Source organism: Uranotaenia lowii, chromosome 3 (assembly GCF_029784155.1).
Source record: "Uranotaenia lowii strain MFRU-FL chromosome 3, ASM2978415v1, whole genome shotgun sequence".
NCBI lineage: Eukaryota > Metazoa > Arthropoda > Insecta > Diptera > Culicidae > Uranotaenia > Uranotaenia lowii.
In genome coordinates, this window is record NC_073693.1 from 32,903,566 (window position 1) to 32,918,272 (window position 14,707).

General features: G+C 31.8%; 1 protein-coding gene across 2 annotated transcripts in view; it reads right to left on the reverse strand.

The window, feature by feature from the left end:
* LOC129755971 (septin-7) overlaps positions 1-14,707 on the reverse strand; it is a 126,298-nt gene that overhangs the window by 2,525 nt on the left and 109,066 nt on the right. Inside the window, exon 12 of one of the 2 annotated variants that reach the window (XM_055752705.1) lies at positions 13,100-13,818. The exons of the other annotated variant lie outside the window; for it this stretch is intronic. Within the exon in view, the coding sequence (XP_055608680.1) occupies positions 13,770-13,818 (49 nt within the window). The 3' untranslated portion in view covers positions 13,100-13,769. Of the gene's footprint in view, positions 1-13,099; positions 13,819-14,707 lie in introns of those variants that run through there. 2 annotated transcript variants of the gene reach the window in all.

Below are 14,707 nucleotides of genomic sequence, written 5' to 3' on the forward strand. Positions count from 1 at the left end.
ATCAACACGCAGTTTACAGGAAGGTCTCGACGCTCTGGCGCAATATTATAACAACTGGAAAATTGTTATCAATGCAGCAAAGACCCAGACCATTTTGTTTCCGCATTCGAGATCACCCAAACTTATCGCTGCAAATAACGTAAAAATTCGGCTTGGAAACACCGCTATCGATTGGTCCTCCGAAGTGACATATCTAGGCCTCACGCTTGATAGTCACCTGATATTTAAATCCCACATTGATAAAATAGTATCAAGATGCAACATATTGATTCGTTCCCTGTACCCGCTGCTATGTAGAGCTTCCAAATTAAACTTAGAAAATCAATTTTCTGTATATAAGCAAATAATATATCCGGTTTTAAGTGCAGCAAGTGGTGGCTGAAGAATAAAGAAGAAGAATGAAGAATGAAATTCTCCCGTAGAGAAAAAGGGCTTCAAGTGAGGGCTGGAAAAGATGTGGGTGCAAGAGAGAAGTTAGTGATAAAATCTGAGAAATTGAGGGGGAATCTTTCGAGGCGAAAGTTAGAAAATAAAAAGAAAAGAGAGCCTACTCGGATCTACGAGAGAATGTAGTAGCGTTTGGGTGAACAGTGGTGAAAAAAAAATGTGCATGAAATGGGAAATGAGGTGAAAAATTGTAAAGGTTTATAGGAAACGGGAAAATTTCCAAACGAGGGAAATAGGCAGAAGATGGCATGTTTAAGGCGTAGTGGTAAGATCACGTATTTTTGGCAGATGGCTTCTTTTGGTTGGGATTATTCAAATAAAGTAGCCAAAAGGAGAAGAAAATATTGTTAGGTTGTATGGTAAGGTAGGTAGAGTTGCGCAACAAGGTAAGATGTCAAGTGTAACTCAAAATTAAATCAAATGCATATATTTTTGAATGGTCTACCATCTGCCAACTAGCCAGGTATATACACGGATGCCGGAATACCTGTAGTAAATTTATAAAAATTGATCATTTTTATAAATTTTTCACTGGTTTTGGAGGTGATTGAAACATTCGTCCAAAATAAACACAAACACTCATACAAAGTACATACGTTCACAACAGATGACACGAAGCCATGGTGCCGGGTATGGAAAATACTGCATTAGAGATGCTGTGAATAGTTAATCATAAGAATGCAGAGGGTTCATACTTTGGTAAAACTGCGGTGAATCCGTGCACCCATGGTGGATTATCAACATACATACATACATACATATAAGCAAATAATATATCCGGTGATTGAATATGCCGTGCCAGTCTGGAAAGGCTGCGCCCAGACACACAAGCTGCGGCTCCAACGAATTCAAAATAAAATCCTAAAGATGATCCTTAAATTGCCCCCCTGGGCGAGAACAACTGAAGTCCACGAAAAAGTATGCATGGAAACCCTAGATGTTAAATTCCAAAATTATATTTCTCGATTTGGAGAGAGGTGACTCACTTCTGAGCATGAAATCATCCGTGAGTTGCGAGTGTAGTAGGTTAATTCATTAGGCTAAATAGGTAGTGTTATTTTAATAATTCGAACAAAAAAACATTAATGTTAACACATTGTAACACTTTTATTCTTTATGTAATCAATACTACACAATACAGAAATAACTATAAATGAAGATGAGATGCGATATGCAGAACACTTAAACTGATAAAAAATGTAAGACACAAAAACAAAGAAAAATAAAACTTTTTTAATGCAAAAAAAAAATTGCGATCTTTAGAACTGATCATTATGAGTTATTTACTTGGTGTCTAAAAGTCAGGCAACACTTTTTGCCTACCGGAAATGGATATTTTGCATTATTTAAGGAGTCTGCATTCAGTTATCCCCAATAACCATAGACTTTTCACCATATTTAAGATCAAGGGTTGCACTCCGATGGTTTGTTTGAACTTCGTGTGGATCCTAGATTGGCTCCTTATACTTCTTAACAATTTGGTCCGAAAAAAAAAATCAGAAAAAATCAGCAGTTATGGTCTTTCAAGTCAATAATGAAGAATTTTCGAGGCGCAAAATGCTTAAAAGGTGCAAATTTGTGCAAAATTATTTTTACCATATCTTTTTGCATCGTTAATATCTCAAACACACGTAAACTTAAAAATCTATAAAAAATCGGCAAGATGGTCCTTTTCATAACCAACACAACGCTATTAAAGTTTTGCATATCCGAGCTCTATTAACGTAGCTATCACCGAAATAAAGTGCCCGGATACTAAATGATCATAGCCTTACTTTTTCGACATTTCACACATAATACGAAAAAATAGATTTTATATGAGACAAGTTTAGGAATTCTGTACATGTTTATTCTCGACATCATCAATGATCATGAGAATTTGACCAGAGGAGGCAGATTAAGTGACCTGTAAACTATTTATTTTGGTCAATAAATTGGATTGTTTGCCTGTACCAGTACTTGTGGTGTGAAAAGGCTGATAAAAAACGAACACTTTTAGGTAAAACGTGTATTCAAACTTATTGAACACCCTGTAGAGTACACACTGCTACCGACTTGAACGTTTCCAGTGAAGCTTCTCCGGTGCCTTCCTTTGAACAATCCACTTAGAGTCACACAGTACGAGCAAAGGTGTGCCATGATACCGAACTATAATCAGAATTTATTTTTAATGTCTTCAGACAGATGTTTAGACCTTTTTGACTCAGCGTACCATCTTTTACTCTTTGATACATATTTGTAAACGGAGATTTAAATTAGGATCTCTTAGTTTGAAATTATTTTCTGTAAGGGAATCCAACAAAAACGAACTAAATAAAAATGTCTGATAAGTATAAGATAATTGCACTATTGTTTGTTAATGTTTTTTAAACGATAAAAATTGCACATAAACATTCCCAGATGGATTTGTATTATTTTAGGCGCTAATAATCATAATTAATTTCTATTTTAGGCTATTGTATTTCGTGCGATGTTGATTAGTAATCATCATCGCGAAAAATTGACTTGGCCGTCAATGGTCAAGTCATGCCAGCCAAGTGAGTCGATAAATACTTACCACAGACATCCAGATAAGAATGAGTACGAAAATGATGAGTGGAATCACGATGTAGGCACCCATTGATGATTGTGTTTCTTTCTTGTTTTAACAGCGTATGTAGATGATAAAAATGATCTGACGTTCTAGTATTCGATTTTCAATCGTGTTTTCAAAAGTAAGGAAACGCCAAAATAAACTTTCACTTCCGAACTGGACATCAAGACTGGTGCCCTGGCTGGGTGATATCCGATTTTGTTGGGTACTTACCTACCTGCTTGCTAGCTTATCGTGAGGGCGAGGTGAGGTTCGATTCGAACCCGAGATTGCCAAAAAATTATCAGAGATAAGATATGCTGCTTAGCCTTCGTTCGATTTCGAACCTGAGGCGGTTCATTGGTATGAGTTTATCCTAACCAACAACAGCACCATCTGCCGGGGAGTTTCGGAATTCAGTTGTTCGAAGGGTTAAAGGAATTAAAAGGAAAACAAATCGTTCGTTTTCGTTTTTCAAGCATTTTGAAATTTATTTCAACCGTTTTTTTGCGTTTTACTTCTTCTCTTGTGGGTTTCCGTTTTTTTTTTTTTTTTGGTTAAAGTTGCTTCCTCTATATGTCCCCGATTTTTATCATTACACACGTTTTTTTTTGTTCAAACCGTGTTGGATTCATTCGACTTCGTTCGAATGGAATCTGGTGTAGTTTTGGGGCGATCGTGATTCACAAACTGTACAAGTTTTTTTTGTTCTGTTTCTTTTTCTCCAAGCGTTTGTGTTCAATGTGAATCGATTTGATTGCGGTTTAAATCATTTTTTTTTCTCTCTTCATGGTTCAAAGTGTTGCCAGTTTTGGTTGTTTTCTCCCCCGTTATTTTCTTTATTTGCTATCGTAAATATTTGAGTTGTACTTAGAAACTACAGACTGATACCTCTATTCTCTTGTTGTTTTTGTGTGTTTACCTTTTTTAAAGATTTTTTTTGTTGTTATTATTTTTTTTCTTAATTCGTTGTATTTCATCAAAAGGGGGATCTGTTTTAAAATTTAAAGGAAAAAGCTAAGTGAAAGACTAAAGTTTTAAAAATCTATAATATGTAAGAAGCTCATCATTTCAAGCTAATCAAACTGAAGTTGAAAATGTAATGCTTCATTTTTTTTTTAGATTGCCTAGGAGTTTTCCTAAAGGCAAGTTTTTTTGGGTTTTTTCCTTTTTTAGGTTCACACCTTCTATCTTTTTTTTTTATCCTTTCCGTTTTGACTTTCGAGATGGGGAAGAGGTTGAGCAATACAGCGTATCAGTCTCACGATATCTTTTGTTGAATCTTTTTTTTTAATTATTTTGTTTCATTTGTGTTCTAAATAATGCTTTCTACTTTCCCTTCTTTCATACAGAGTTTAGTTCAGTTAATGGTAATCGGAAAGTTGAAATATTTCTTGATGCCATCTTTTCTCTTCTTGTTAGTGTTGTGTTCTGCTTTATACATGACTCTCTAAATATAATATATATAATCTGTCATTTGATTACCTTAAAGTTAAGTGATTTTTTTCTTTTCTTTTCGTTTTAGAGGCTTACAAGGGTTTGCGGGAATTGTTTTTTTTTATACTGTTTTAGTCATACTTCGATCTTTGTACAGGGATGAAATCAGACAATTGATCATACTGAAATGAAACACTTTTTTTTCGCAGTTTTCTGTCAAAATATGCCATTTTCTTGTTGTGGTATCAAGTCCTGAAATCTGTTACTAGCGATAAATGTTATTCTATTTATAATTTTCTCGCGATTGAGAGATTTTTTTCTCTCAATTTTATTTTTGGAAAAGATTTCCTTCTACGGATAATAAATTGTACAAATAATTTCGAGTGGAATGATGTGCTGATTAAAAAACAGCGTAAAGTTCGTAATTTCGTTGTTTTATTGATTTTTAGTAGGTGGAGAGGAATAATCATAGTTGATCAAAGAAGTTAGCACGAGGTTGAGAAAAATTGGATTGAGTCGTTCCGATGAAAACATTGATAAGAGCAATTCTAGTCTTAATCTAGATTTTTTGCTTAGATTCAAATCCAGATACAGAATTTAGATTAAGAATTCTTATTCAAGTTTTCGTTTCAGAATTTGGAAATTCGACAGCAGAATTCAAATTTGAATTGCTGTTTAGAGTTTAGATTTGAATTGAAATTTCATAATTTCATAATTAAGGCTTAGCGTTCAGATTCTAGAATTTTTTTTTATTCAAAATTCAGATATCTAATAAAAATTTCAAATTCAAATTTCAGAGTTCAGATTCCAAATTTCAACTTAGCTTCCATCCGGATTCGGATTAGGAATTCAGATTTAAGCAACCAGAATTCTGACTCCAGATTCAGATTCAAAACTCGCATTCAGAATCAAAATTGAAATTCCGAGTTCAGAATTCAAATTCCGAATTCAGAGTTGAGATTTCGATTACAACATAAATTTCGAATTCAGATTTTGAGTTTGATTGCAGATTCAAGATTCCGATTTTGGATTCTATAGAGTTCAGATACAGAATTTATATTCAGGTTTTCATTTAGGAATGTTGAATTTAGAAAGCAGAATTCAAATTTGAATTGCTATTCGGAATTCGGATTTGAGTTGAAATTTCAGAATTTAGGCTCAGCGTTCAGATTCTAGATTTTTTATTCCAAGTTCAACCAGAATTCCGATTGCAGATTAAGATTCAAAATTGAAATTCCGAGTTCAGAATTAGATTTCTGAATTCTGATTTCGAATTCTGAGTTCAGATTTCCATTACAGAACATAAATTACGACTTCAAATTTTGACTCTGAACGCAAATTCAAGAATTAAAATTGAATTTTTGGATTTCAGAAGCAAAATTCAAATTTAAATTGCTATTCAGAATTCGGATTTGAGTTGAAATTTCATAATTCAGGCTCAGCGTTCAGGTTCTATCAAAATTCAGATTGCTAATACAAATTGTAAATTCAAATTTAATAATTCAGATTCCGATTTTTAACTTAGCTTCAATCCGGATTCGGATTGTAAATTCAGATTTAATATTAAGCAACCAGAATTCCGAGTTTAGATTCAGATTCATAATTCGAATTCAGATTCAAAATTGAAATTCCGAGTTCAGAAAAAGATTTCAGAATTCAGAGTTCAAATTTCCAGAACATAAGTTTCGAATTCAGATTTTGAGTCTGAATGCAGTTTCAAGAATTCCGATTTTTTCAGGTTTCAGGTAGAAAGCCGAATTCAAATTTGAAATTCAAATTTAAAATATTTAGAATTCAGATTTTAATTGAAATTTCCAAATTTTTTTTCAAATATCAGATTTCTAATACGATATTCAAATTTAAGTTTCATTATTAAGATTCCGAATTTTAACTTAGCTTCCATCCGGAATCGGATCGCGGATTCAGATTTAAGATGAAGCAACCCGAATCTCGACTCCAGATTCAGATTCATAATTCGCATTCAGATTCAAAATTGAAATTCGGAGTTCAGAATTAGATTTCAGAATTCAGATTTCGAATTCAGAGGTCAAATTTCGATAACCGAACATAAATTTCGAATTCAGATTTTGCTTTTTCTAGAGTTCAGATACAGAATTTATAATCAGGTTTTTATTTGGGAATTTTTAATCTAGAAAGCAGAACACGAATTTAGAATTCAGGTTCCGATTTTAGGTCCAAAACTCAGATTTGGAATCCCTATTCAGAATTCAGATTTGAAATTGGGACTTCAGATTCAAGAATTGAAGTTCAGCGTTCATATTAAACATTTTTGGTCATGAATTTAAATTTTGAATTCAGATTTTGAATTCAAAATCAGATTTTGAAAACGGATTTCAGATTTAGAAAGATTCAGATATCATAATTCAAATTCAAAAGAATTTAAAATAGAGATTGGAAATTTTAGATTCAGAATGTAGAATTCTGAATCTGAAATTTCCAAAATTCTTATTTTGCAATCATGATTGTTGTTTCATAATTCAGGCTATGAATTTAGGATTTCAGATTCAGAATTCGGATTATGATTTCAGGTTTTCAAACTCAGATTTAGAATTCAAAATTGAACTCAAAATTCAGGACAGGATTGAGAATCAGATTTTAGGCTCTACATTTAGAATGCAGATTCTGATTCAAAATTGAAATTCCGAGTTCAGAAATAGATTTCAGAATTCAGATTTCTATTAGAGAACATGTATTTTGAATTCTGGTTTTGTGTCTTAACGCAGATTCAAGATTTTCAGATTTTGGATTTTCTAGAGTTCAGGAGAAGAATTTATATTCAGGTTTTCGTTTAGGAATTTTGAATTAAGAAAGCAGAATTAAAATTTAGAATTCATATTGAGATTTGTGATCCAAAACTCATATTTGGAATCCCTTTTCTGAATTCAGATTTGAAAATGAAACTTCAGACTCAAGAATTTAAGTTCAGCTTTCATATAAAACATTTTTGGTCTTTTTAAATTTTGAATTCAGATTTTGAAAACGGGATTCAGATTTAGAAAGATTTAGCTATCATAAATAAAATTCAAAAGAATTTAAAATGGAGATGGGAAATTTCACATTCAGAATGCGGAATTCTGAATCTGAAATTTCCAAAATTCTATTTTTTGCAATCATAATTCAGGTTATGAATTCAGGATTTCAAATTCGGCTTATGATTTCAGGTTTTCGAATTCAGATATAGAATTCGCATTCAGATTCAAAATTTAAATTAAAAATTCAGATTACATTCCAAGACTCAGATTTTGAACTCTACATTCAGAATTCAGATTTGGATTTGAGTTTCAGTTTCCAGATTCAGATTTCAGATCTAGATTTAGACTTCGGATTAGAAACCTAAAAAAGATTCGAAATTCAAATTCAGAATTCAGATTTAAATTTCAGTTTCAGTATTAAAATTTCTGATTCAGATTTCTGTATTAAGATTCCGATTTAAAATTCAGATTCCCGATTCAAAATTCAGATAAGGATTATAGATTTCCGATTCAAATTTCAATTTCAGTTTTAAATTTCTGATTTTCGATGTCATATTCTCAGATGTTAGGATTTTACAATTTCAGAATGCAGATTCCAAATCAGAATCAGACTTCGAAGATTCAGAATAATGTGAGCTGTTTTATCTAAAAACAGCTGATTTGGAAAATAAAGTGAATAAATCCAGGCAAAATTCAAGCTTTTTACAGATTCAGATATCATAAATCAAATTAAAAAGGAAAAATCAAAACAAAGATTGGAAGTTTCAGATTCAAAATTAAGAATTCTTATTTCGCAATCATGATTCTTGTTTCATAATTCAGGTTATGAATTCAGGATTTCAAATTCAGAATTCGGCTTATGATTTCAGGTTTTCGAATTCAGATATAGAATTCGCATTCAGATTCAAAATTGAAATTCAATATTCAGATAACGATTCAAGACTCAGATTTTAGACTCTACATTCAGAATTCAGATTTCATATTTAGATTTTAGATTAGGATTTCAGTTTCCAGATTCAAATTTCAGATTTAGATTTAGACTTCGGATTAGAAACCTAAAAAAGATTCGGAATTCAAATTCAGAATTCAGATTTAAATTTCAGTTTCAGAATTGAAATTTCAGATTCAGATTTCATATTTAAGATTCCGATTTTAAATTCAGATTCCCTATTCAAAATTCAGATTCAGATCATAGATTTCAGATTCAAATTTCAATTTCATTTTTAAATTTATGATTTCTGATTTTATATTCTCAGATGTAAGGATTTTACCATTTCAGATTAAAATTGAAAATTCGGACCTAAGTTTAAAGTTCAGAATGCAGATTCTAAATCAGAATCAGACTTCGAAGATTCAAACTAAAACAGCTAATTTGGAAAATAAAGTGAATAAATCCGGGCAAAATACGGACTTTTTACAGATTCAGATATCATAAATCAAATGAAAAAAAAAATCAAAATAAAGATTGGAAGATTCAGATTAAAAGTTTAGATTTCTTATTTCGCGATCATGATTCTTGTTTCATAATTCAGGCTTTGAATTTAGGTTTTCAGATTCAGAATTGCGATTATGAGTTCAGGTTTTCGAATTCAGATTTAGAATTCGCATTCGGATTCAAAATTGAACTCAAAATTCAGATTGAGATTTAAGATTCAAATTTAGACTCTATATTCAGAATTCAGATTTTAGATTAGGATTTCAGTTTCAATTTCCAGATTCAAATATCAGATTCGAAGAAGATACGAAATTGAAATTTTAGATTAAAGATTCAGAATTAAATTCCTATTAGATTTCCTATTCATAGTTCAGATTTAAGATTTTAGATTTCAGATAGAGATTTCAGATTCAAATTTCAATTTCAGTTTTAGATTTAGATTTAAGATTTCAGATTTCATATTAAGTTTTTAGGTGCATATTTCAGATTTCTGAGTTCGAATTTCATATTCTCAGACGTTAGAATTTCACAATTTCAGATTTAAATTAAGAATTTAGACAGAGAGAGTTCAGAATGCAGATTCTAAATCAGAATTCAGACTTCGTAGGTTCAGAATAATGTGAAGTTGTCAGATTTTTTCAGCACGTATCCGGGCTATTTTATCTAAAAACCAGGCACTTGATTTCAAAATTGACAACCAAAAAGTCCGGACAGTTTCCGGACTAATTTGGGCAAAACCCTGGAATTACTCAACAAAAATTAAGAAAAATAAAACTAGAAAAAAATTTTTTTTTTCATAAAAACTCAACAGCGGCTGTTAAATCGTATTTTAGGCCCTCAAAAAACCTTTCCTGATTGTTTTCATAAGACTTGCCTAAAAAAATCGTTTAGGACGCATAAATTTAAAAAAAATAACAACAGAATTTGTTTTTTTTTGTTTGATATGAAAAATAAAGTGAATAAATTCTGGCTTTTTTCAATGAAATCCGAGCCAGACGGGCTTTTCCAAAATTTTGTTATAAATATCCGGGCAATCTGGCAACCTCTTTCAAATTTCAGTTTTAGATTTATGATTTCTGATTTCATATTCAGTTTTTAGATTCAAATTTCAGATTTCTGAGTTCGAATTTCATATTCTCAGACATTAAGATTTTACAATTTCAGATTAAAATTAAAAATTTGGACTTAGAGTCAGAATGCAGGTTTTTTTTGAGCTCCTGCTCCAGATAAATGGGCCAGTGACAACGACTATATGGCCTAAAATGTAGATTCTAAATCAGAATTCAGACTTCGAAGATTCAGAATAATGTCAGGTTGCCAGATTTTTTTCAATACATATTCGACACGGACAAATCCGGGCTGTTTTATCCAAAAAACCTGGCAAAATCCGGGTATTTGATTTCAAAATTGACAACCAAAAATCCGGGCAATATCCGGCCTATTTTGGTCAAAACCCAGAAATTACTCAATAAAAATCAAGAGAAAAACATGAAAAAAGGTTTTTTTTATCAAAACCCAACAGCAGATTTTAAATTGTATTTTAGGCTTCCGAAAATGTGTTCCTCATAGTTTTTATAAAACTTGCTCGAAAAATTTCGTTTTGGACGCATAAATAAAAAAAAATTAACATCAGAATTTTTTTTTGTTGTTGTATGATTTGGAAAAAAAGTGAATAAATCTGGAACATATTTGGGCTTTTTTTAATGAAAAAAAAAATGTAATAAATATCCGGGCAAACTAGCATAAAACCGGCAATCTGGCAACCTTAGAATTATGAATCTTAATTGGAACTTCTGGGGAATTTCAGTTAAGAATTTAGATTCCAAACCAAGAATTCCGAGGGAAAAATCGGAATCCAGATTAATAAATCCAATTTGGAAGTGAAATTCAGAGATCATTCTCATTTTTTATTGCGTTCTTTTTTTCATTAAATAAGTAGTTTTTTTTTACTTAATCCGGATAAAACCGGACAATCTGGCAACATTTTTCAAATTTCAATTTCAGTTTTGATTTCTGATGTCATATTCAGTTTTTTATTCACACTTTAGATTATTGTGTTCGAATTTCACATTCTCAGATGTTAGAATTTCACAATTTTAGATTTAAATTAAGAATTTAAACAGGGAGTTCAGAATGCAGATTCTAGATCAGAATTCAGACTTCAAAGTTTTAGAATAATTTTAGGTTGCCAGATTTTTTTCAGCACGAATCAGGGCTATTTTATGATTTGAAAATTGACAACCAAAAATCCGGATAATTTTCGGACTTATTAGGTCAAAACCCAGGAATTACTAAACAAAAATTAAGAGAAAAAAAATTGAAAAAAAAGTTTTTTTTTCATCAAAACTCAACAGCAAATTTTAAATCGTATTTCAGGTTTACAAAAATCTTTCATGATTATTTTAATAAAACTGGCTCAAAAAATTTCGTCATGTAGGGAAAAAAAATTACAACATATTTGTTTTTTTTTCTTGTTCGATTTGGATAATAAAGTGAATTTATCCCGTCACAATCCGGGTTTTTTTAATGAAAAAAAAAAATTGTAATAAATATCCGGGCAAACATGGATAAAACCGGGCAATCTGGCAACCTTGATTGTGACTTCTGAGAAATTTCAGTTAAGACTTTAGACTCCAAACTAAGAATTCAGATGAAAAAGTCGGCATTCAGATTTATAAATCCGAAGTTGGAGGTAAAATTCAGAGCTCGTTCTCATGTTTTATTGCTTTGTATTGACGTTTTTTTTTTTCATTAAAGAAGTAGTTTGTTTACTTTTCATAAAGTTAGTGTACGTGAAAAGTTAGTGCTTTTGCAACGAAGAAAAAAGTTTTGAAGATAAAAATTCTACAGATTGAAAAATTATTTTCATATTTTTGGGGAAAATTACTTTGAGGTTGAAAAAACGATCGAGAAATTTCTCTCAATCTTATTATTTTAAAGTTTTCATTTCTATTTGTTTTTTTTTTGCTATAACTATTTCTGAAATCGATGGCAAAATTGCGGTTTTGCTTAGTGACGAAATTGTCTTCAAAAATTTGCTCCAAACCGGGATTGCGAAACTCATTGATTTCTTTCTGATTGCTGTTTTGAAGCACTTTTTTCTTTCTTCATTTCTCAACGCTTACAATCAACTATGATTAGGATCCAGCTGGTGTATGTGTTCTATTTGTGTTTTCGTATGTGTGTGTGTGTGTGTGTGTTTGTGTTCAGCTGCCATTTTACAATTTGTTCCTTACAATTTTGTTTTATTTTTTCATTAAATCCTCTCTTTGTTATTTTTTGTTTATATTTTGTTCGGATTAGTGTCGTCTATATTGTGATTTGTTCATCTACACGGAAATTTACTGGTATTTGTTGGATTTTACGATGTGGTTGCCATCCAACTTTTTTTTTCATTTTTCGTCCATTTTTGCCAGAATGTATAAAAATTTCAAAAAATTTTATTTTATAAAAATAAACTTTTTGTCGTACAAAAAATAAAATAATTTAATAAATATACATACTCTAAATATTTATATATGGCATATACATATATCCGCGTTTAACGATTACACATTTGAGAAAAGAAAAACTGTTTGTTTGTTTTTGTTTTGAATCGATTTTTTTTTGTTCCGGGGATGCAAATACATTTTTTCTGCATGTATTGGTGTTAGTTTGTTGTGTTTCGTGTGTTTGTGTCACTGTACTTTGATTTGATTTGTGTTTGGATGTAAATGTGTGTGCGTTAACAAATTGAACCGAACAAAAAATGCCGCTTTACTAATCCATCACTTACAACTACTTACTTACACACCTACATTGGTTGTTGTTGCCCTACAGATATATAAACTCGTTCTTTGTCGTGCGTTTCCAAACACGAACGAACTTTTAAAGTAGTGTTGTGTATCATATTTCACATCCCTGTTATATACTTGAAAAATTAAAATAAACAAAAAAAAAAACACGGACAAAAAACGAAACGAATACAAATCGTTCCGAAAAATAGTGGTCCTAGATTACTGCCTTATGTAACTTGAAAAAAATAAATGATCATACATATCTCTTTTTCTCTTCTTGATGACGCTTTCACTTTCCGTACAACATTTATATTTATAGTGTTTTTCCATTTACTTTCTTCTCGAATCAACTTGCTCCGATAGAAACTTATAATCGTATTAAAAAAATGAGTACACAAAACGCGATTCGTCTAATTTAACATGAACCGTGTGAGTGTTGTTGTTTTGTTTTTTCTCTTCTTTTTTTCATGGGTGTGTGTTGTTTTTTTTTCTGTACATCGTGTATGTGTGAGTGTGTGTGTTGTTTTACACTTTCACCTTTTTTATATACTCGTATAAAAAATCGAAGCCAGGACAGTTTTCGTAATACATTTTTGTTTTGAGTTTTTAGTTTCTGTAGTTTTTTTTTTGTTGTTTCATCTGTCTGAGCCAACACATTTCTAAGGTTGTGTTGTTGTTTTTGGGTATGTGTACTTACTTTATTCCTAGTAGGTAGTAGGTATAAATTTGGAACCGTGTGACATCGAAGAAGGAAGAAGGTTGAAGCTAATCAACTAGGTGGTGGCGCCAAAGTGTAGGTGGCTAAACGGATTTCGCGGAAGCGATTATAATATACCTATAGCTTGGTATGAGTGTGGATGCGTGGATAAGTTCTAGCTCTCGAGGTTTCCGCAGCGTCTCTCGTGCTCTCTTTGTCTCTCGTTCGAGGATGATGGGAAAAAATGGGTTTACCCCATTTTTCCAGACGATGTGGGTTGTTTTTCATTGTTTTTGTTTTAGGTTTTTTTGGTGGTGGTGGTTATGGTGTAGGAATGGATGAAGAGAGGGGCGGGTCTCTTGTGGGTCGTTTGATTGCGGCGCCATTTTTTTGTTTTCTTCTAGGAGTCCCCTTAGAAAAGACCCTTCTTTTTCTTACCTTTGTCTTTACCGTCCACGGTTCTGTAAAAAAGTTAGAGAGCGCGCGCGCGATCGGGCAGAAATCATACAAAAAGAAGATGAATTAAATCGGAATTACCTTGTATTTAGATTGGGGTGAGTGTTTTGTGGTGCAGTAAATTTTCCGCTAGAGGGTTGTGTGGGTTATTGTGCTAATTTCTAGAATATGATATGTGGTTTTTCTATGTAAAACCCTTGACGAATGTATTAGGCATTGTTTTGTGTAAATAAATAAATGTAAAACGAAAAATTGTAAGCGAAGCTCGAACATTTATTTGAATAAATTTTGTTCACCTTTCGGATGAATAATTTGTAGATTTTTGTTAAACTCACCAAGAGCAACGAAATAGAAAAATTATCGAAAATGTCATATTGCAAAAGATTTTTTATTAGTGCTTATTCGTCCAATTCACAGTGGGTAAATAAGCAACCCAAATCTAAAAAAAAATCGAAGCCACAGGTTGACATACCTGAAATTATACTATTCTTATCTAAAATTTTCTCAGGGATTCAAATCTGCCATAGATTTTTACCGGAACAAAATGTGTAATGGGTTGTTTGGCGCCCAAATTTCCCACACATGTCCTTTCATATAATGAAGTTTCTCTGTTCCATTTCCTTAAATAAATTAATCTTCTATCGATTAAAATATGGAAAGAATTTAAAAGACATTCTCTAGAGACGAACCAGCCAAAGGCTGAAAGTCTCTCTAATAAAGACAAAAAAAGACATTTTTCCCCTTCGAACTTTAATAAAAAAAAATCAAGGTTCGTCTACACCAGGACGAGTACAGCTACGGGTGAGTTAATATACTAAAACACGGAATCGACCATCTTGTGACAGACAATCATAGTCGTAGGCATGGTAGGCGAACAATTGGCTGTCAAAAAGC